Here is a 24,841-nt window from a genome sequence, read left to right on the forward strand (position 1 = left end):
CCCTGCATCGGCAGGCGGACTCCCAACCACTGCACCACCAGAGAAGCCCCTCGGTTGAGTTTTGAAGGTAAAAATGTGCTTAGAACTGTACTGTCAAGAATTAGGTATTTTAGTTATTTATGTAACAGTAACCCTTATGTGGAATCCATTCCCATTCCCACCTCCCCCGCAACCATTCTTTAAAGAATACAAACTGCAGGAAAACAAAACCCAGGTACTGCATTTTAAACTAAATTTTTTTCAATAAGTTAAAATTATTTTAGTTTTTATATCATTTTGGATGGAAGAGGCATTTATTTAGGTACATAACAGAGTTTTTGGCAGTCTTTTTTTTTTTGCGATACGTGGGCCTCTCACAGCTGTGGCCTCTCCCGTTGCGCAGCATAGGCTCCAGACGCGCAGGCTCAGCGGACATGGCTCACGGGCCCAGCTGCTCCGCGGCATGCGGGATCTTCCCGGACCGGGGCATGAACCCGTTTCTCCTGCATCAGCAGGCGGATTCTCAACCACTGCGCCACCAGGGAAGCCCTGGCAGTCTCTTTTTAAAATTGTTTTTTATTATTTGTAAGAATTCTTTATTTTATTTATTTAAATTTACTTTTGGCCGCATTGGGTCTTCATTGCTGTGCGTGGGCTTTCTCCAGTTGCAGCGAGTGGGGTCTACTCGTTGTGGTACTAGGGCGTCTCTTTGTGGTGGCTTCCCTTGTTGCGGATCCTGGGCTCTAGGCGCGTGGGCTTCAGTAGTTGTGGCGTGTGGGCTCAGTAGTTGAGGCACGCAGGCTCCAGGGCACACAGGCTTCAGTTGTTGTGGTGTGCGTGCTCAGTAGTTGTGGCTCGCAGGCTCTAGAGTGCGGTCTCAGTAGTTGTGGTGCACGGACTTAGTTGCTTCGCAGCATGTGGGATCTTCCGGACCAGGAATCAAACCTGTGTCCCCTGCGTTGGCAGGCGGATTCTTAACCACTGTGCCACCAGGGAAACCCCGAGTTTTTGGCAGTCTTACCGAAATATCTTTAGGCAGAATTTATTGTGTATGTCTATCACTGTGTAACAAACCCCTCCTTACTTAGAACTGTATATTTTCTACTACATGTACTAATGCTGACTGAACTCAGTAATGTTTGATTGTTTTTAGGTAGTGCTTGATTTAGTCTGGTAGATTTGTTTACAGCTGAGAGTGTAAGGTAAATAGGAAATTATGTATTACATGTAGCTTGCTGTGGCCTCATTTCTATATGGTTTTTTATAGTTTTGTCTATTATTGCAGGCATGTAAATAATCATAATAAATATCATATTTAATCACCTTTCCAATTTGTTATGTGATTATTTTTAAGTAAGGGAATACCAATTTAGACATATATGCTTCACGTCATTGTTTGCACCTCTACTTTTTGGAAGTGAAAAGAAAAATAGAATATTGTTGTCTTAGGTAAATTACTGTAATTGTTTGAAGGCTGAAGGAAAACCAGGCTTATACCAACAGCAATTTCTGAAGTAGCAATGGCTAGAAATTCAAAATAAACCTGATAAGTGAGATGATTCTTTATAAAATTGGATGCTATGTTTGTGTTTTTGAGCACTCAGAATTTAAAGCATGTCTGCTTTAAATTATATTTTGGTTTAATATCATTAGTATTCACTTCAGTCAAAGTGATGAAATTCCTTTTTATCCAGCCTTGCAAATCAGATATTTTCTTTGGTTTGTGGTTTAATGTTTCATTGCAGAACAAAATGGCAAATGCTGAGGCAGGCAAGAAGATCTTTGTTCAAAAATATGCTCAGTGCCACACAGTGGAAAAAGGTGGAAAACACAAAACTGGTCCAAACCTCTGGGGCGTTTTTGGCAGAAATACAGGACAAGCACCAGGATTTTCTTATACCGTTGCAAACAAAAACAAAGGTAAAAACTAGGCAGTTGTTGGAGAGAACCAGAAACTTTGTAGCAAAGAAGAAGCCACAGGATTTGATATAATAATTTCCCAATTTGCAGAATTAAAAATGAAATCCACATGTTTATATCATGGAAATATTGATTTATGTCATAAGATCTGTGTTTGGATAACTGGTCATCTTTATGATCAGAGAAATTAGTAATCCTCTGTGGCATAAGTTTTTTTGCCTATACAGGGAACTTCATTTTATGCAATACATATATCTTGAAAAAGCATGAGCTAAATTAAAAAAAATCAAATTATGTTTTAATGGCATAATGGCAATTTTTTATTTGTAGTAGTGATTCTTAGCAGGGTGTGGGGAATGTTATATAGTTTGAAAAAGTATATTCAATCATTTCTTTGTTGGTAGAAAGCGTGTAGATGACAGTTAATTTTAGGATTGAAATTCAAAATGGTTGCAAAAGACTAATATCTTTGCAAAGCAATTTATTACTCTTGGAGATATCTATATCTCTATATACTTACGTATATAATTAGCATTCACTTAAAAATAGGGTACAACTCTAGTTTTTAAGCTGTTCTTGGTGTACAGAATGGACTTGAGGACAAGGTGGGTGGGGAAGGGGAAGCTGGGATGAAGTGAGAGAGTGGCATGGACATATAGATACACTACCAAATGTAAAATAGATAGCTAATGGGAAGCAGCTGCATAGCACAGGGAGATCAGCTCGGTGCTTTGTGACCACCTAGAGGGGTGGGATAGGGAGGGTGGGAGGGAGACGCAAGAGGGAGGAGATATGGGAATATATGCATACATATAGCTGATTCACTTTGTTGTACAGCAGTAACTAGCACAACATTGTAAAGCAATTATACTCCAATAAAGATGTAAAATTAAAAAAAATTTCTTCTTGGTATCTCACCATTTCTTACAGGCCCAAATTTCAGATCACTACTACACCACTGTTTGGAAAGGTTTTTATTTTATTTTGTTTTGTGTTATTTTACTTTATTTATTTTTCTTTCTATTTTTCTAATTGAGATGAAATTCACATAACATACAATTAGCCATTTTAAAGTGTAAAATTCAGTAACATTTACTGTATTCACAGTGTTGTACAATCACCACCTCTCTTTAGTTTCAAAACTTTTTCATTATCCCAGAAGTATCCCTGTACCCATTAACTAATCACTTTCCATATCCCCCTACCCCCATCCTTTGGTAACCACTTATCTGCTGTCTCTATGGATTTGTCTACTCCAGATATTTCATATAAAAGGAATCATGTAATACATGATCTTTTATGTCTAGCTTCTTTTGCTTAGAATATTTTCAAGATTCATTGAAGTTGAAGCATGTATCAATATTTCATTCTTTTTTTATGGCTGAATACTATTCCATTGTATGTATATATCACAATTTGTTTATCCGTTCATCAGTTGATAGACATTTGGATTGTTTCCACCTTTTACCTGTTGTGAATAGTGCTACTATGAACATTTGTGAAAAAGTGTTTAAGTCCCTGTTTTCAGTTACTTTAGATCTATACCTAGGAGTGGAATTACTGAGTCAGTTAACTACGTTTAACTTTTTGAGGAAAGGTCAGATTGTTTTCCACAGTGGCTGTACCATTTTACTTTTCCATCAGCAGTGTAGGAGGATTCTTATTTCTCTGTATAGTCACCAACACTTGTTCTTTTCTTTTCTTTTCTTTCTTTTTCTTTTTTAATTGCCGTCCTAGTGGGTATGAAGTGGTGCCTGGTGAGTTTGCTTTGTATTTCCTTAATGATCCATAATACTGAGCATTGTTTCATGTGCTTGTTGGCCATTTGTATATTTTCTTTGGAAAAATGTCTGTTTATATTCTCTCCCCATTTTTTATTTGGGTTGTTTGCCTCTGTTGTCGAGTTATAAGATTTTTTATGTATTCTGGACACTAAACCCTTATCCAATAAGTGACTTGTAAATATTTTCTCTTATTCTGTAGATTGTCTTCATTTTTTAAAATAATATCTTTTGATGAACAGTGATTTTTAATTTGTATGAATGCCATTTATCTATTTTTGTTGTTGATGTTGCTTGTGTTTGGGTGTAAAATCTGAGAATCTATCATGAAATCTAAGGTCATAAAGATTTACCCTATGTTTTCTTCTAATAGTTTTATAGTTTTATCTCATATTGATATTTAGGTTACTGACCTACTTTTAATTAACCAAAATTAATTATCATTAATTTTTTATATAGAGTGAGGTAGTGGTCCAACTTCATTCTTTTGCATGTGGTTATCTAGTGTTCCTAGCACCATTTGTTGAAGAGATTCTTTTACGGTTGAATTGTTAAAAATCATTTTACAGCCTTGTTGAAAATCAGTTGGCCATATATGTTAGGGTTTACTTCTGGACTTTCAATTCTCTTTCATTTGTCTGTACATCTTTTCTTATACTAGTGCTACACTGTTTTGATTACTGTAGCTTTGTAGTAAATTTTGAAATTGGGAAGGGTGAGCCCTCCAACTGTGTTTTTATTTTTCAGTATTGTTTTGGCTGTTCAGGGCCCTTTGCAATTCCATGAGTTTGAAGATCACCTTTTCCATTTCTGCAAAAAAGGCCTATGGAATTTTGATAGAGCTTGTATTGTATCTGAAGATTGCTTTGGGGAGTATTGCCATTTTAACACTATTAATGTTACATTCTGTGAACGTGGGATGCCTTTCCTATTATTTAGGTCTTCTTAAATTTAGCAGTATTTCGTAATTTGCAGTGTGCAAGTCTTTCACCTTCTTGATTAAATTTATTTCTACCTATTTTATTTTTTTAGGTACTATTATTAATAGAATTGTTTTTAAAATTTCCTTTTCAGATTGTTCACTGCTTGTGTGTAGAAACAGCTGATCTTTGTATGTTGATCTTGTGCTGTGCAACTTTGCTAAATTCATTTATTAGCTCTAGTAGATTTTCTGTGGATTCTTTACAATTTTCTATATAGAGAATTATGTCACCTGTGAATAGAGATAGTTTTAGTTCTTCCTTTCCAATCTGAGTAGCTTTTATTTCTTATTCTTCCCTAATTGCTTTGGCTAGGACTTACGGTAGAATTCTGAATAGCTCTGGGGAGAGTGAGCATCTTTGTTTTGTCTTGTTTGTTTTTTGGTTTCTTTTTAAATTAATTTATTTATTTTTGGCTGCGTTCAGTCTTTGTTGCTGTGCATGGGCTTTCTCTAGTTGAGGCAAGCGGGGGTTACTCTTTGTTGCGGTGTGCGGGCTTCTTGTTGCAGTAGCTTCTCGTGTTGTGGAGCATGGGCTCTAGGCATGTGGGCTTCATTAGTTGTGGCACATGGGCTCAGTAGTTGTGGCCTACAGGCTGTAGAGCGCAGGCTCAGTAATTGTGGTGCATGGACTTAGTTGCTCTGCGGCACATGGGATCTTCCCGGACCAGGGATCAAACCCGTGTCCCCTGCATTGTCAGGCGGATTCTTAACCACTGTGCCACCAGGGAAGTCCTTTGTCTTGTTCTTGATCTTAGGGGGAGAGCTTTCAGTTTTTTACCTTGAATAAGGTGCTAGCTGTGGGTTTTCCATAAATCCTGTTTATCATGTTAAGCAAGGTCCCTTCTATTGCTGGATGTTTTTATCATGAATAGGTGTTGGATTTTGTTAAATGCTTTTTCTGCATCTGTTGAGATAATCATGTGTTTTTTTTTTCCTTTTGCTCTGTTAATGTGGTATATTATGTTGATTTTCTTATGTTGAACCATTCTTGCATTCCTGGGATAAATATCACTTGGTCATAGTGTGTTATTCTTTTAACAGTGCAGTTGGATTTAGCTTGCCAGTATTTTGTTGAGGATTTTTGCATTAGAGATATTGGTTTTTTAATTTTCTTGTGATGTCTTTATCTGGGTTTGGTGTTTGGAGAAGTTTTAAATATAAATTATTGGCAGCTGTAAGTCCTCTTCATAAGTGATTTGAATTTAGTATTTAAAAATTCCTTAATTGGTTTTTTAGTGCTTGTATAGACTAAAGTACCTCATTTGATTGAGCTTTGTAGACCATGTTGCAGGAGAAAGGCTTTCATAAGGTGAGTTGGCATCTTGTGCATTATTTTTTGAGTGCACATATAGTAGCTTACACTTTGTCAAAAGAGGGATTCTACTTATTTCAACCTGTGTTAATGTTTCTAGTAAGATAGTGTTTGCAGTTCGTTTCAGCCTGTTGCGGTTTTTGTTTGTTTGCTTGTTTTTGTGAAACTTGTACAGGCATACCTTTATTAGACTTCTCAGATGTTGCAGGTTTGTGGCAACCCTGCACCAAGCAAGTCTCTCAATACTATTTTTCCAACAGCATTTGCTCACTTCGTGTCTCTGTCACATTTTGGTAATTCTCACAATATTTTAAACTTTTAAATTATTATTTTACTTGCTTTGATGATCTGTGATCAGCAGTCTTTTTTTTTTAACATCTTTATTGGAGTATAATTGATATGGTTCTTATTATGATTGCAAGACACACTTTACTTTAGCAACAGCCATCAGGAAACTTTGAAAAAAAACAAAGTTTATTACTCACATGTCCTGGAGGGTACACAGCATGTGTGGGGCTACCCAGTGTGGTATCAGGTAGAAAGAGAGCGTGGGCTTGGGGTTTTGCTTTTATTGGGGCTGAGAGTGGGGGGGCTGAGAGTGGGGTGCCTAGGGTTTTGTGGGTTCACTCTTTATTGGTGAATTTAAAATATAAAAGCAGGAATTAAAGCATGGGAAGGGAAAAAGCAAGGCAGTCAATCAAATGGTCAGTTATATGGGTCTGCCTTTCTGAAAAAAGGGAACTTCATGGGTGGGCATCCTTGCTCTTTATCTACTTTTATAGCTGGCAGTGCATTTATTCAAGATGGATGTATTTGAAGGGGATGCCTCAGCAATTAAAAGTTTAATGTCCAGCACTTACATTACAATCAAAAAGGCTAATTGTCAGTTACTTACACTACAGATAGATAAGATGTAAAGAAATTTTTGTTACCTGGAATTTTTGGGAAAGAAACCTTATAGATAGTCAAATGGTTTGGTTAAAACAAAGTTCACACATGTCTAGATTGTCAGTTTTTTTGTGTATGTGAAAATAAGATACTTTGCATTTTCTCAAAGCCTTGAGAGCAATACAGTTTAGTAGGATGGAGGGCTGGCAAAGCCATTTGTTCCTAGACTTGGGTGTCCAAGCAAACTAGGTTGGTGTGGGGAGTATATGGTAAGTCTGTTTTAGACCACTACTACTACATCTTAGCATTTGAGGATGGTAATAGTTTCCTAGGGCTCCTGTAACCAAGTACTATAAATTAGGTGGCTTAAAATAGTGAAAATTTATGGTTTCATAGTTCTGGAGGCTAGAAGTGCAAAATCAAGTTGTTGGCAGGGCCATACTCTTTCTGAAACCTGAGGGCAATCTTCCCTTGCTTCTTCCTAGCTTCTGGTGGTTTGCCAGTAAACTTTGTGTTTTGGGCCTACAGCTGCATAACTCTAGTCTCTACCTTCATTGTCATATTGTCCCAATGTGTCTCTGTCTTTACATGGCCTTCTTACAAGGATAATAGTAAAATTGGATTGAGAGACCTATCTTACTCAGTGTGACCTCTTTTCAACTTAACTAAACACACCTGCAATGACCTTATTTCCAAATAAAGCTACATTCTGAGGTACCAGGGGTTAGGGTCTCAACATAACTTTATTCAGGGGGCACCCACAGTAAAGGACCACATATATATCAAATAAATACTTAGATAATTTATAAAAATACTTATATTAAAACAACATAGAAAAAAATTTAATCTTTGTCAAGTCAAGCATGTTTATCACCTTCTTAAACATCAGTGTAGTTGTTAGTAATACAATATCATTGTATTTAGTATATGCAGAAATGCTGGTTAGTAGATACTCTATAATAAAGAATTGTCTGGTCTTTGTCTCAGGTTCCTGGGAGGGATCTCTAAAACCTTGGAATTTTCCAGTGATAGGAGCATTTGTTACTCAGGGTTGGGTTCTGGGACTACAGCCTGTGTTTATGCTAATGAGATGACTTGTGGTAGGCTCCTTGATAGTTTCAGGATGAGGGCTGGGCAACCTGGAAAGACCAACCATGTAATTAGAGAATTGAGGCTTTGGGCTAGGTGATATCAGTCTGACCTCCAAGGATAGAGGACAGGGGCTGGAGATTGAGTTCAAGCACATGGCTAGTGATTCAATCAATCATGCCTACGTAATGAAACCCCAATAAAAACTCTGGCCACTTTCAACTGGAAGCTCTACTTGAGCTTCCTGGTTGGTAAACACATCAATGTACTGGAGGGGGATGAGTCATGATTCCACAGGGCCAGGGCCAGGAACCTCTGTGTTTGTGAGTTTCCCAGACCTCACCATCTGGGTCTCTTCATTTAGCTGGTACTGATTTATATCCTTTATAGTAAAACTGTAATTTTTAAGTAGTGCTTTCCTGAGTTCTGTGAGTTGTTCTTGCAAATTATAAAACCTAAGGGAGTCCTGGGAACCCTTAAATTTATAGTCAGTTGGTTGGAAGTTTGGATGGGCTGGGGACCCTGAACTTGCAGCTGGTGTCTGAAGTGAGGCAGTCTTGTTGGGGACTTTGGCGTCTGTGCTAACTCCAGGCAGTTAGTATGAGAATGGAATTGCATTTATTGCAGTAGGATTTACAATTGATAGACTATTGAATAAATCAGTCTTAAACTTGCATTTATTGTATGCATTTATATGGCTCTTTAACTTTTAAAGTAATATTTTTCTATAGTGTCATTTTATTATTTTATTATCCAATTATAAGAGCAGTCAACTTTTGAAGTCCTGATTTTTAGAATAGTTATAACCTAACATTTGTCCCTCTAGCTGCCAATATGTTAAAGACTTTTTTGCTTATTAACATTGATTTAAAATCATATTAAAGCTTATTATAAATATATCTTTTATTATAGGTTTTTATCAAAGATAAAAGGCTGTATACGGCTTGGCTTTAACATTATTTAATAATTAGAAATAAAATTTTCCAGAGTCAGATTGTTTAATTAATACTTATGACTTATTTGGGGATATAATATTATTTGTTAGTTCTACTAATGAAATAAGAATAATAAGTAGCAGAATGAAATTGAACTCTTATTGTTCACCACTGACAAAAATTAATTTGAAATGGATTAAAGATTTAAACATAAGACCAGAAACCATAAAACTTCTAGAAGAAAACATAGGGAAAAGTTCCTTTACATTGGTCTTGACAGTGATTTTCTGGATATCACACCAAAAGCACAAACAACAAGAGCAAAAATAAATAAATGGGACTAATTAAACTAAAAAGCTTCTGCACATCAAAAGAAACAGTCAATAAAATTAAAAGGCAACCTACTGAATGGGAGAACATATTTGCAAATCATATATCTGATAAGGGGTAAATATCTAAAATATATAAAGAACTCATACAACTCAATAGAGGAAAAACCAACCAGATTAAAAAATGTACAGAGGAACTGAATAGACATTTTTCCAAAGAAGACATATAGATGGCCAACAGATACATGAAAAGGTACACATCATTACTAATAATCACGGCAATGCAAGTGAGATGATCACCTTACACCTGTTAGAATGGCTATTATCAAAAGACAGGAAATAGCAATTATTGGGAAGGATGTGGAGGAAAGGGAACCCTTTTACACTGTTGGTGGGAATGCAAATTGGTAAGTCACTGTGGAAAACAATATGTAGTTTCCTCAAAAAGTTAAAAATAGACCTACCATATGATCCAGTAATCCCACTTCTGGGTATATATTCAAAGGAAATGAAAGCAGAATCTTGAAGAGATATCTGCACCACCATGTTCATTACAGCATTATTTACAATAGCCAAGATATTGAAATATCCTAAGAGTCCATCAGTGGATGAATGAATAAAGAAGATGTACTGTATATACACAATAGAATATTATTCAACCATGAGAAAGAAAGAAATCCTGCTATTTACAACAACTTGGATGAACCTTGAGGGCATTATGCTAAGTGAAATAAGTCAGACAGAGAAAGACAAATACTGTATAATACCACTTACATGTGGAATCTAAAAAAGCCAAGCTTAGAAAAATTGAAAGTAGAGGGGTAGTGACCAGGGGTGGGGAGTTAGGGTAATGGGGAGATATTTGTCAAAGGGTACAAACTTCCAGCTATAGGATTAACAAGTTCTGGGTATCTGATGTATAACATGGTGATTATAGCTAATAATACTGTATTATATACTTGAAAGTTGCTAAGAGAGTATATCTTAAATGTTCTCACTACAAAGAAGAAATGGTAATCATGTGATGGGGTGGAGGTTTCTGCTAATGCTATGGTGGTAATGATTTTGCAATATGTAAGTGTATCAAATTAACATATTGTACACCTTAAGCTTATAGAATGTTATATATCAATTATATCTCAGTAAAGCTGGAAAAAATAATGTAAGTAGCTTACTAGGTTAATTGAACAGGATTTTAAAATAATATTATTTAGAATAAATAAAGATTTAAAAAATACTTTAGGACAGCTTGATCAAAGACAGACTTGATAAGAAGAGCCAAGAAGTCAGTAGTTCAGTTTTAATACAAATTGTGGAAAACTGTCAGCCGTAGTTTATTTTCCATGTATGGTGTTGGAAATAATTAGACCATTTTAGTTTTCAAAAGAATAAGGAAATTCTCATATTTTAAAGACTATTGTTCCATATGACTTGCTTAGAGTATAGTTTTACAAAATTCATGATTGTGGCAATAATTTTATATAGTGTGGTTTAAAAAAATTGTAGCTAAATATGTATAACATAACATTTACCATTTTAACCATTTTAAAGTGTACAGTTCTGTAGCATTAAGCACATTCACATTGTTCTGCAGCCATCGCCACCATCCATCTCCAGAAGTTTTTTATCTTCCCAAACTGAAACTCTGTACCCATTAAACAGGCCCTGGAAACCCCCATTCTGTTTTGTCTCTGAATTTGACTACTCTAGGTACCTCATATAAATGTAGTCACATGGTATTTGTCTTCTTGTGACTAGCTGATTTCATGTAGCATAATGTCTTTAGGGTTTATTCATGTTGTACCATGTGTCATAATTTCCGTCCATTTAAAGGCTATATGATATTCCATTGTATGTATATACCACATTTTGTTTATCAATCAGTGGACACTCTGGTTACGTCCAGTTTTGGCTATTATGAATAATGATGCTATGAACACAGGATATAAATATTTGTTCATGTTCCTGCTTTCACTTCCTTTGGGTGTAATACCCAGAAGTGGAATTGCTGAATCATATGAAAATTTTGAGTTTAATTTTTTGAGAAATAGCTTGTACCATTTTCCATAAGGGCTCTATCATTTTATGTTCCCACCAGCAATACGTAAGGATTCCGAGTTCTCCACATCTCAGACAACATTTGTTATTTTGTTTTTTGTTTGTTTGTTTGTTGATAATAGCTTTCCTAATGGGTGTGAAGTGATATCTCCTTGTGGTTTTGGTTTGCATTTCCCTAAAGATTAGTGATGTTGAGCATCTGTATTTTTTTTTAAACATCTGTAAATGGATACAATTTTTCTTTTGAGAATAGTACTTTATACATATTATTGAATAACTATATGCTGTTTGCATTTTGGGGGCAATGATAATTGAAACAAATTGAATTAACTCATGATTTGCCCAGGGTTGTGTGCTAACAAGTGATATAACTAAGATTCAGACTCAGATCTTCTTCAGCCTTTGATGAAATCATATCATGGGGTTAACATATTAGCTGAACTAACATTATTATTATTATCTTTTTCCTTTTGTCATGTCAGATCTGTTAAAATAAGCAGTAGGACACATAAAATCATAAATGTACTAATAATTTAAAAAATATTTTGAAACCTATTTATATTATATGAAAATTCAGATAGTTTAAAAGGATACTTACCAGTATGAGTGATAGGAAATTATGTATATTCATGTCTCCCTATACTCCCCTATTCCTTTCCCTTTACCAACTAATTTTATATGGTAATATTATTCTTTATAATTTTAGTGGCTGTATTCATACTTTAAGTTATACTGTATGCCTCTATTATTTTATTTAACTACTTTAAGCAATATCTGTCTATTCTTCACTCTGAAGGATGAGAGAATCAAAGTGGTTATACAACCTCCAATTTTTTCATACTCTTTTTTTTTTTTTTTTTTGCGGTACGCGGGCCTCTCACTGCTGTGGCCTTTCCCGTTGCGGAGCACAGGCTCCGGACGCGCAGGCCCAGCGGCCATGGCTCATGGGCCCAGCCGCTCCGCGGCATGCGGGATCCTCCCGGACTGGGGCACGAACCCGCGTCCCCTGCATCGGCGGGCGGAATCCCAACCACTGCGCCACCAGGGAAGCCCCAATTTTTTCATACTCTTAACTGAGCTACTTATGTTGTTATTTCTGATTTGACATGATACATATAATTTATATCCTATGTAACTATAATTACCACAGTTGCTTTAACATTTGTCCTACATTTAGATTGTATTAGTGCTTATTCCCAGCTTTTACCACAGTGTCTATATTTACTTTTTGGTTGGTAGAAGATTATCTATCAGTAGTTATGCCAAGAAAGAATTACTGGAACCATATTACTCCAGTTCTTGATGTTTGAAAAGATCGATGGATTCCCATTACACTTGAATTGTTTGGCTAGACGTAAAATGATTGGATGATACTTTTACTTCCTCAGGATTTTGTATGCTTCATGTTGAATTTTTCTTTGGAGAAATCTGAAGCCAGCCTGATTGTTTTCCATTATAAGTTACTTGTTTTTATTTTTATTTTACTCTTTTCCCCCTAAGTTTCAGTAAAATTCGTATTGAAATTTAGTAATTTACTAGGCTGTGTATAAGCCTTGATTGATCTGTTTCAGATTTTCCTGGACATGTGTTCTTCCAATTGGCAGATTCAGGACTTTTTTTTTTCTTCTTAACATTTTTATTGGAGTATAATTGCTTTACAATGGTGTGTTAGTTTCTGCTTTATAACAAAGTGAATCAGTTATACATATACATATATCCCCACATCTCTTCCCTCTTACATCTCCCTCCCTCCCACCCTACCTATCCCACCCTTCTAGCTGGTCACAAAGCACCGAACTGATCTCCCTGTGCTATGTTTCCCACTGGCTATCTATTTTACATTTGGTAGTGTATATATGTTCTATATACACTACCACTCTCTCACTTTGTCCCAGCTTACCCTTCCCCCTCCCCGTGTCCTCAAGCCCATTCTCTAGTAGGTCTGCGTCTTTCTTCCCGTCTTGCCCCTAGGTTCTTCATGACCACTTTTTTTTTTTTTTTAGATTCCATATATATGTGTTAGCACATGGTATTTGTTTTACTCTTTCTGACTTACTTCACACTGTATGACAGACTCTAGGTCCATCCACCTCACTACAAGTAACTCAATTTTGTTTCTTTATATGGCTGAGTAATATTCCATTGTATATATGTGCCACATCTTCTTTATCCATTCATCTGTCAATGGACACTTAGGTTGCTTCCATGTGCTGGCTATTGTAAACAGAGCTGCAATGAACATTGTGGTACATGACTCTTTTTGAATTATGGTTTCCTCAGAGTATATGCCCAGTAGTGGGATTGCTGGGTCATATGGTAGTTCTATTTGTAGTTTTTTAAGGAACCTCCATACTGTTCTCCATAGTGGCTGTATCAATTTACATTCCCACCAACAGTGTATGAGGGTTCCCTTTTCTCCACACCCTACACCCTCCCCAGCATTTATTGTTTGTAGATTTTTTGATGATGGCCATTCTGACCGGTGTGAGATGATATCTCATTGTAGTTTTGATTTACATTTCTCTAATGATTAATGATGTTGAGCATTCTTTCATGTGTTTGTTGGCAATCTGTATATCTTCTTTGGAGAAATGTCTATTTAGGTCTTCTGCCCATTTTTGGATTGAGTTGTTTGTTTTTAAGGACTTTTATTTTTGAAAGTTTTCTTGAATTATATGTTTTAATAATTTTATACTATTTCATTTGTTTTTATTAAATCTTACTTGGGCCATCAATTGTGCATATTTGGGATATCTGTTGTCTAAATGTCTTCTATTTCTGTTATTTTTCCTATGACTGTTTTAAACTTTTTATTTTCATTTTGTTTTTATCAATATTTTCAAGCCTGATTGTGCTATCAGTAGTATCTATTCTTTTTGCTGTTATTTATGTCTTTCTGTTTTATCATCTCCTTGAACCTTTGTAGCTCTGCTATAAGCCCTTGATTTATAAAGACCTTTTTTTTTTTAGCTGATAAGTTGTTTTTTTTGGTCTTTATTGGAGTATAATTGATTTACAATGTTGTGTTAGTTTCTGCTGTACAACAAAGTGAATCAGCTATATGTATACATCTATCCCCATATCCCCTCCCTCTCGAGCCTCCCACCCTCCCTATCCCAGCCCTCTCGGTCGTCACAAAACATTGAGCTGATCTCACTGTGCTACGCAGCAGCTTCCCACTAGCCATCCATTTTACATTTGGTAGTGTATATATGACAATGCTACTCTTTCATTTCATCCCAGCTTCCCCTTCCTCACCTGTGTCCTCAAGTCCGTTCTCTACATGTCTTTATTTCTGCCTTGCCACTAGGTTCATCAGTACTGTCTTTTAATTTAATTTATTTACTTTTATTTATTTAATTTTATTTTTTAACATCTTTATTGGAGTATAATTGCTTTACAATGGTGTGTTAGTTTCTGCTATATAACAAAGTGAGTCAGCTATACATATACATATATCACCATATCCCCTCTCTCTTGCATCTCCCTCCCACCATCCCTGTGCCACCCCTCTAGGTGGTCACAAAGAACCAAGCTGATCTCCCTGTGTGATGCGACTGCTTCCTACAAGCTATCTGTTTTATGTTTGGTAGTGTATATATGTCCATGCTACTCTCTCACGCCATCCCAGCTTACCCTTCCCCCTCCCTGTGTCCTCAAGTCCATTCTCTATGTCTGTGTCTTTATTCCTGTCCGGCCCCTAGGTTCTTCAGAACCATTTTCTTTTTTTTTAGATTCCATATATATGTGTTAGCATACGGTATTTGTTTTTCTCTTTCTAACTTACTTTACACTGTATGACAGACTCTAGGTCCATCCATCTCACTACAAATAACTCAGTTTCCTTTCTTTTTATGGCTGAGTAATATTCTATTGTACATATATGCCACATCTTCTTTATCCATTCATCTGTCGATGGACACTTAGGTTGCTTCCATGACCTGGCTATTGTAAATAGAGCTGCAATGATCATTGTGTTACATGACACTTTCTAAATTATGGTTTTCTCAGGGTATATGCCCAGTAGTGGAATTGCTGGGTCATATGGTAGTTCTATCTTTAGTTTTTTACTGTCCTCCATTCCCACCAACAATGCAAGAGGGTTCCCTTTTCTCCACACCGTCTCCAGCATTTATTGTTTGTAGATTTTTTGATGATAGCCATTCTGACTGGTGTGAGGTGATACCTCATTGTAGTTTTGATTTGTATTTCTGTAATGATTAGTGATGTTGAGCATCCTTTCATGTTTTTGTTGGGAGTCTGTATATCTTCTTTGGAGAAATGTCTATTTAGGTCTACTGCCCAGTTTAGGATTGGGTTGTTTCTTTTTTTGATATTGAGCTGCACTAGCTGCTTGTATATTTTGGAGATTAATCTTTTGTCAGTTGCTTCGTTTGCAAATATTTTCTCCCATTCTGAGGGTTGTTTTTTCGTCCTGTTTATGGTTTCCTTTGCTGTGCAAAAGCTTTGAAGTTTCAGTAGGTCCTATTTGTTTAGTTTTATTTTTATTTCCACTTCTCTAGGAGATGGGTCAAAAGGGTTCCTGCTGTGATTTATGTCATAGAGTGTTCTGCCTATGTTTTCCTCTAAGAGTTTCATAGTGTCTGGCCTTACATTTAGGTTTTTAATCCATTTTGAGTTTATTCTTGTATATAATGTTAGGGAGTGTTCTAATTTCATTCTTTTACATGTAGCTCTCCAGTTTTCTCAGCACCACTTATTGAAGAGGCTGTCTTTTCTCCATTGTATAGTCTTGCCTCCTTTCTCAAAGATAAGGTGACCATATGTGTGTGGGTTTATCTCAGCTTTCTTTCCTGTTCTATTGATCTATACTTCTGTTTTTGTGCCAGTACCATACTGTCTTGATTACTGTAGCTTTGTAGTATAGTTGGAAGTCAGGGAGCCTGATTGCTCCAGCTCCATGTTTCTTTCTCAAGATTGCTTTGGCTTTTCGGGGTCTTTTGTGTTTCCATACGAATTGTGAAATTTTTTGTTCTACTTCTGTGAAAAATGCCATTTGATAGTTTGATAGGTATTGCATTGAATCTGTAGATTGCTTTGGGTAGTAGAGTCATTTTCACAATGTTGATTCTTCCAATCCAAGAACATGGTATATCTCTCCATCTGTTTGGATCATCTTTAATTTCTTTCATCAGTGTCTTATAGTTTTCTGCATACGGGTCTTTTGTCTCCTTAGGTAGGTTTATTCCTAGGTATTTTATTTTTTTTGTTGCAGTGGTAAATGGGAGTGTTTCCTTAATTTCTCTGTCAGATTTTTCATAATTAGTGTATAGGAATGCAAGAGATTTCTGTGCATTAATTTTGTATGCTGCTACTTTACCAAATTCATTGATTAGCTCTAGTAATTTTCTGGTAGCATTGTTAGGATTCTCCTTGTACAGGATCATGTCATCTGCAAACAGTGACAGTTTTACTTTTCTTTTCTGATTTGGATTCCTTTAATTTCTGTTGCTTCTCTGATTTCTGTGGCTAAAACTTCCAAACTTTGTTGAATAATAGTGGTGAGAGTGGGCAACCTTGTCTTTTTCCTAATCTTATTAGAAATGGTTTCAGTTTTTCACCATTGAGAATGATGTTGGCTGTGGGTTTGTCATATATGGCCTTTATTATGTTGAGGTAAGTTCCCTCTATGCCTACTCTCTGGAGGGTTTTTATCATAAATGGGTGTAGAATTTTGTCAAAAGCTTTTTCTGCATCTATTGAGATGATCATATGGTTTTTCTCCTTCAATTTGTTAATATGGTTTATCACATTGATTGATTTGCATACATTGAAGATTCCTTGTGTTCCTGGCATAAATCCCACTTGATCATGGTGTATGATCCTTTTAATGTGTTGTTGGATTCTGTTTGCTAGTATTTTGTTGAGGATTTTTGCATCTATGTTCATCAGTGATATTGGCCTGTAGGTTTCTCTTTTTGTGACATCTTTGTCTGGTTTTGGTATCAGGGTGATGGGGGCCTGTAGAATGAGTTTGGGAGTGTTCCTCCCTCTGCTATATTTTGGAAGAGTGTGAGAAGGATAAGTGTTAGGTCTTCTCTGAATGTTTGATAGAATTTGCCTGTGAAGCCATCTGGTCCTGGGCTTTTGTTTGTTGGAAGATTTTTAATCACAGTTTCAATTTCAGTGCTTGTGATTGGTCTGTTTATATTTTCTATTTCTTCCTGGTTCAGTCTCGGAAGGTTGTGCTTTTCTAAGAATTTGTCCATGTCTTCCAGGGTTTCCAATTTTTTGGCATACAGTTACTTGTAGTAATCTCTTATAATCATTTGTATTTCTCCAGTGGCTGTTTTTACTTCTCCTTTTTCATTTTCTAATTCTGTTGATTTGTCTCTTCTCCCTTTCTTTCTTGATGAGTCTCACTAGTGGTTTATCAATTTTGTTTATCTTCTCAAAGAACCAGCTTTTAGTTTTATTGATCTTTGCTATTGTTTCCTTCATTTATTTCTGATCTGATCTTTATGATTTCTTTCCTTCTGCTGACATTGGGGTTTTTTTGTTCTTCTTTCTCTAATTGCTTTAGGTGTAAGGTTAGGTTGTTCATTTGAGATGTTTCTAGTTTCTTAACATAGGATGGTATTGCTATAAACCTCCCTCTTAGAAGTGCTTTTGCTGCATCCCATACGTTTTGGGTCGTTGTGTTTTCGTTGTCATTTCTTTCTAGGTATTTTTTGATTTCCTTTTGGATTTCTTCAGTGATCTCTTGCTTATGTAGTAGTGTATTGTTTAGTCTCCATGTGTTTGTATTTTTTACAGTTTTTTTCCTGTAATTGAATTGATATCTAGTCTCACAGAATTATGGTCAGAAAAGTTACTTGATACGATTTCAGTTTTCTAAAATTTACCAAGTGTTGATTTGTGGCCCAAGGTATGATCTATTATGTGGAATGTTCCATGAGCCTTTGAGAAGAAAGTGTATTCTGTTGTTTTTGAATGGAATGTCCTATAAATATCAATTAAGTCCATCTTGTTTAATGTATCATTTAAAGCCTGTGTTTCCTTATTTATTTTCATTTTGGATGACCTGTCCTTTGGTGAAAGTGGGGTGTTAAAGTCCCCTACTATGATTGTGTTAATGTCAGTTTCCCCTTTTATGGCTGTTAGCGTTTGCCTTATGTATTGAGGTGTTCCTATATTGGGTGAATAAATATTTACAATTGTTATATCTTCTTGGATTAATCCCTTGATCATTATGTAGTGTCCTTCTTTGTCTCTTGTAATAGTCTTTTTTAAAGTCTATTTTGTTTGATATGAGAATTGCTGTTCCAGCTTTCTTTTGATTTCCATTTGCATGGAGTATCTTTTTCCATCCCCTCACTTTCAGTCTGTATGTGTCCCTAGGGCTGAAGTGGGTCTCTTGTAGACAGCATTAAACAGGTGGTGTTTTTGTATCTATTCAGCCAGTCTGTGTCTTTTGGTTGGAGCATTTAATCTATTTACATTTTTGGTAGTTATTGATATGTATGTTCCTATTACCATTTTGTTAATTGTTTTGTGTGTGTAATTGTAGGTCTTTTCCTTCTCTGTGTTTCCTGTCTAGAGAAGTTCCTTTAGCATTTGTTGTAAATCTGGTTTGGTGTTGCTGAATTCTCTTTGCTTTTGCTTGTCTGTAAAGGTTTTCATTTCTCTGTCGAATCTGAAAGAGATCCTTGCTGGGTAGAGTAATCTTGGTTGTAGCTTTTCCCCTTTCATCACTTTCTATATGTCCTTCCACTCCCTTCTGACTTGCAGAGTTTCTGCTGAAAGTTCAGCTGTTAACCGTATGGGGATTCCCTTGTATGTTACTTGTTGTTTTTCCCTTGCTGCTTTTAATATTTTTTCTTTGTATTTAATTTTTGATAGTTTGATTAATATGTGTCTTGGCGTGTTTCTCCTTGGATTTATCCTGTATGGGACTCTCGGCGCTTCCTGGTCTTGATTGATTATTTCCCTTCACATATTTGGGAAGTTTTCAAGTATAATCTCTTCGAATATTTTCTCAGTCCCTTTCTTTCTCTCTTCTTCTTCTGGGACCCCTGTTATTCGAATGTTGTTACATTTACTGTTGTCCTAGAGGTCTCTGAGACTGTCTCAATTCTTTTCATTCTTTTTTCTTTTTTCTTCTCTGTGGTAGTTGTTTCCACTATTTTATCTTCCAGGTCACTTTTCTGTTCTTCTGCCTCAGTTATTCTGCTGTTGATTCCTTCTAGAGAATTTTTAATTCCATTTATTGTGTTGTTCATCATTGTTTGTTTGCTCTTTTGTTCTTCTAGGTCCTTGTTAAGCATTTCTTGTATTTTTTCAATGATTTTGGATCATCTTTACTATCATTATTCTGAATTCTTTTTCAGGTAAACTTCCTATTTCCTCTTCATTTGTTTGGTCTGGTGGGTTTTTACCTTGCTCCTTCAACTGCTGTGTATTTCTCTGTGTTCTCATTTTGCTTAACTTACTGTCTTTGGGGTCTCCTTTTCTCAAGCTGCACGTTCGTAGTTCTTTTTGTTTTTGGTGTCTGCCCCCAGTGGGTAAGGTTGTTTCAGTGGGTTGTGTAGGCTTCCTGGTGCACGGGACTGGTGCCTGTTTTCTGGTGGATGGGGCTGGATCTTGTCTTTTTGGTGGGCAGGACCATGTCCGGTAGTGTGTTTTGGGGTGTCTGTGACCTTATTATGATTTTAGGCAGCCTCTCTGCTAATGGGTGGGGTTGTGTTCCTGTCTTGCTAGTTGGTTGGCATAGTGTGTCCAGCACTGTAGCTTGCTGGTCGTTGAGTGGAGCTGGGTCTTAGCGTTGGGATGGAGATCTCTGGGTGAGCTTTGGCCGTTTGCTATTACATGGGGCTGGGAGGTCTTTGGTGGAGCAGTGTCCTGAACTCAGCTCTCCCACCTCAGAGGCTCAGGCCTGACACCTGGCCATAGCACGAAGACCTTGTCAGTCACACGGCTCAGAAGAAAAGGGAGAAAAAGAAAGATAGAAAAAAAGAAGAAAAGAAATAAAATAAAGTTATTAAAATAAAAAATATTGTTAAAAATTTAAAAAAGTAATAAAAAAAGAAGCGAGAGACCAAACCAGAAAACAAATCTTCCAATCATAACAAGCACTAAAAACTATACTAAGAAAAAATACTAGACAGGCAGAACCCTAGGACAGATGGTAAAAGCAAACCTATACAGAGAAAATCACACAAAGAAGAATACAGTTACACACTCACAAAAAGGGAAAAAGGAAAAAAATATATATATTTATAAAAAGAATAAAGGAAGAGAGCAACCAAATCAATAAACAAATCTGTCAATGATAATAAGCTCTAAATACTAAACTAAGATAAACATAAAACTAGAAACAATTTAGATGCAGAAAGCAAACCCCCAAGTCTGTAGTTGCTCCCAAAGTCCATGGCCTCCGTTTTGGGATGATTCCTTGTCTATTCAGGTATTCCACAAATGCAGGGTACATCAAAGTGATTGTGGAGATTTAATCTGCTGCTCCTGAGGCTGCTGGGAGAAATTTCCCTTTGTCTTCTTGTTTGCACAGCTCCTGGGGTTCAGCTTTGCATTTGGCCCCGCCTCTGCATGTAGGTCGCCTGAAGGTGTCTGTTCCTGCTCAGACATTATGGGGTTAAAGTAGCAGCTGATTAAGGGGCTCTGGCTCCCTCAGGCCAGGGGGAGGGAGGGGTACGGAATGCGGGGCGAGCCTGAGGCTGCAGAGGCCGGCGTGATGTTGCTACAGCCTGAGGCGCGCCGTATGTTCGCCTCGAGAAGTGGTCCCTGGGTCATGGGACCCTGGCAGTGGCGGGCTGCACAGGCTTATGGGTGGGGAGGTGTGGATACTGACCTGTGCTTGCACAGAGGCTTCTTGGTGGCTGCAGCAGCAGCCTTAGCATTTCATGCCCGTCCCTGGTGTCTGTGCTGATAGCCGCGGCTCGCCCAGTCACTGGAGCTTGTTTAGGCGGAGCTCTGAATCCCCTCTTCTTGCGCACCCCGAAACAGTGGTCTCTTGCCTCTTAGGCAGGTCCAGAGGTTTTCCTGGACTCCCTCCCAGCTAGCTGTGGCGCACTATCCTCCTTCAAGCTGTGTTCTTGCAGCCAACCCCAGTCCTCTCCCCGGGGTCTGACCTCCGAAGCCCGACCTCAGCTCCCAGCGCTGCCTGCCGTGGCGGGTGAGCAGACAAGCCTCTCGGGCTGGTGAGTGCTGGTCGGCACCGATTCTGTGTGCGGGAATCACTCTGCTTTGCCCTCAGCACCCCTGTTGCTGTGCTCTCCTCCATGGCTCCGAAGTTTCTCCCCCACCACCCCCCATCGTCTCCACCAGTGAAGGGGCTTCCTAGTGTGTGGAAACTTTTCCTCCTTCACAGCTCTCTCCCTGAGGTGCAGGTCCTGTCCCTGTTCTTTTTTTCTGTTTTTTCTTTTGCCCTACCCAGGTATGTGGGGAGTTTCTTGCCTTTTGGGAAGTCTGAGGTCTTCTACCAGCGTTCAGTAGGTGTTCTGTAGGTGCTGTTCCACATGTAGGTGTATTTTTTTTTTTTGTAGTACGCGGGCCTTTCACTGTTGTGGCCTCTCGCGTTGCGGATCACAGGCTCCAGGTGCGCAGGCTCAGCGGCCATGGCTCACGGGCCTAGCCGCTCCACAGCATGTGGGATCTTCCCGGACTGGGGTGTGAACCCATGTCCCCTGCATCGGCAGGCGGACTCTCAACCACTGCGCCACCAGGGAAGCCCTGTAGGTGTATTTTTGATGTGTTTGTGGGGAGGAAGGCGATCGCCACATCTTACTCCTCCGTCATCTTGAAGGTCCCCATATTTATTTATTTAAAAAAAATAAATTTATTTTCAAAAATAAATTTATTTATTTATTTTTAAATATTTATTTATTTTTAAAAGTAAATTTATTTATTTATTTATTTTTTTTAGTAAATTTATTTTTTAAAAATTTATTTATTTTTTAAAAATAAATTTACTTTTAAAAAATAAATTTATTTATCATTGGCTGCATTGGGTCCTTGTTGCTGTGCGTAGGCTTTCTGTAGTTGCACTGAGTGGGGGCTACTCTTTGTTGCAGTGCACTGGCTTCTCGTTGCAGTGGCTTCTCTTGTTGTGGAGCATGGGCTGTAGGCACAAAGGCTTCAGTAGCTGTGGCATGTGGGCTGAGTAGTTGTGTCTCACGAGCTCTAGAGCACAGGCTCAGTAGTTGTGGTGCGTGGGCTTAGTTGCTCTGCCGCAGGTGGGATCTTCCCGGGCCAGGGCCCGTGTCCCCTGCATTGGCAGGCAGATTCTTAACCACTGTGCCACCGGGGAAGTCCCAGTACCTCTTTTTAGATTCCATATATGTGCTTTAGCATACGGTATTTGTTTTTCTGTTTCTGACTTACTTCACTTTGTATGACAGACTCTAGGTCCGTCTACCTCATTACAAATAACAAAAACCTTTTCTGAATCCATGGGAATGTGCTCCTGATTTTTTCTGCTTGGTGTATATAATTTTTGTTGTGTATATTTCATTTAACTTTTTTTATATTCCTTTCTGCTGTGTGTGTGTATGTTGTGTGTGTGTTTTCGGTACTCTTTCATGGTGATTCCTTTCTGATTACTACTCATCTTTTGATTAGGATAATTTGTCCTTGATTGGTTATTTGCAGAAGGACAGTAAGAGTGAGGATCTGAGTGTTCCAGTTGGTTATAAGATCTTCCTCACCCACAGTTATGTGTTAGAGCTATGTGTATGTGTATATGTTTGCTGCAGGGTTATTTGGCTCTTCAGCTGACAAAGACGGGCAGCTCCAGGGTTATCCAACACCTCAAGTTTCTCTTTTATCCTATTACAAGGTAGAATCTTTCTTTTAAAGATGTGTTTTCTTCTTTACTCCTGGCTCCCCTGGCCCTCCATGTTATCAAATTGAATTTAGGGAGACTTTCACAGCCAGCCAATATGTACTCTACTCTCTTTGGGCCCAACAGAGGGTTATGACTCTGCACCTCAGGATTTGTCACCTATTTTGGAGAACTTTTCTCTTCTTTAGAAATTAGTGAAAAGTGTCCTTTCACTCTGGTCCAGGTTTTATGTCCTTGGTAGTCTTCTAAGTGTATCAAGTTTGGTGGTAGAGGCACTCACTCAAAAATTTTATTGAAAGTGGAACTAGCATTTCTGTTTCTCTTTGTTCATGTTCTTTTCAACTGGCTTTAGAAAGGAAAAACGTTGGATGCAACCTCTCTCTCTCATTGTAAAACTGGATTCCTGAACTCATAGGTTTTTGTTAGAGATCCTGACAGAGGCAGCTTGGTGTGATTGGGAAAAAGAGAAACAAAAAAACATGGAAATATAAGTTACTAGTTACCAGTTCTTTACTCTATATAGCCTTGTCATCTTAGGGTAAGTTATTATCCTCTCTTTGGGTCATCATTTACTCATCTGCAAAATGAGGATTTTGGTTAATTGATCTCTAAGATAGAAGGAATTCTCTGTGATTCTAGGAGGATGGCATACTGCTTAGGCCCAACATGTCTGGGTTGGTCATTGGTGTACCTTAGATAATCTTAAACAGCATTGGATTTCTACAAAGAAGCCCAAGAGTAGATCACCGAAGACTAATTTTGGAATTTTCTTGTAGGTCAGAAACTAAGTATTCTCAGTTATAATAACCTTCCTACTGAGTCCAAGAGTAATCTTTTGTTCACAAATGTGGGTCACATCAGAAAGTAAACCTTACAAATGTAACTTCACAAACTTAAAACTTATTTTCACCTTTATAGGTGTTATCTGGGGAGAGGAGACTCTGATGGAATATTTGGAGAACCCAAAAAAATATATCCCTGGAACTAAAATGGTCTTTGCTGGTCTTAAAAAGAAGAGTGAGAGAGAAGATCTTATTGAGTATTTGAAACAGGCAACATCTTCATGAGATGCTCTTACAACTTAAAAATTATTAGTTATAAGCCAAATTTTTCCTATTTCAAATATTGCATGTTTGAAGAAGTCATATTTGACCTTTCCTGATCAGCTTGTAGTAAGTTTAACATTTTAAAATAAAAGTTGATTTTTTTTTTTTTTTTGCTGTACATGGGCCTCTCACTGTTGTGGCCTCTCCTGTTGCGGAGCACAGGCTCCGGATGCGTAGGCTCAGCGGCCATGGCTCACGGGCCCAGCCGCTCCGCGGCATGTGGGATCTTCCCGGACTGGGGCACGAACCTGCGTCCCCTGCATTGGCAGGCGGACTCTCAACCACTGTGCCACCAGGGAAGCCCAAAAGTTGATATTTTTGATTGTGTGTAATCTACTGATCAAATGTCCTTCAGAGTCTGAACTTGATTTTATCTGGTCGCTAAGGATGTGGACAAGGTCAGGATGGAGGAAGAGAGGGAAGGAAACTGAAACATTGCTCTTCAGTAGTCTCTACATGCACAAATATTTTATAGGCCTAGCAACTGCTGTTGATGATGGAGATAGCTTCCACATACTTATTTCTCTGCAATTTAAATGTAAATATAGCAGACATTAAGTTTAATTTTCATTAAGCTGTTTGGTTATATGTTTGCCTTTTATTATAAACAATACTTAAAGTAACTTTAAGGGAAAAAAAGT

General features: G+C 37.6%; 1 protein-coding gene across 1 annotated transcript; it reads left to right on the forward strand.

Moving 5' to 3' along the window:
• Positions 1-1,730: 1,730 nt before the first annotated feature.
• On the forward strand, positions 1,731-24,161 carry LOC101327626 (cytochrome c 2). Its single transcript, XM_004326824.3, has 2 exons — positions 1,731-1,899; positions 24,013-24,161. The coding sequence occupies exons 1-2, from the start codon at positions 1,731-1,733 to the stop codon at positions 24,159-24,161; spliced, it is 318 nt and encodes a 105-aa protein (XP_004326872.2).
• The last annotated feature ends 680 nt before the right edge of the window (positions 24,162-24,841 follow it).

The sequence above is a fragment of the Tursiops truncatus genome, chromosome 7 (genome assembly GCF_011762595.2).
Source record: "Tursiops truncatus isolate mTurTru1 chromosome 7, mTurTru1.mat.Y, whole genome shotgun sequence".
NCBI lineage: Eukaryota > Metazoa > Chordata > Mammalia > Artiodactyla > Delphinidae > Tursiops > Tursiops truncatus.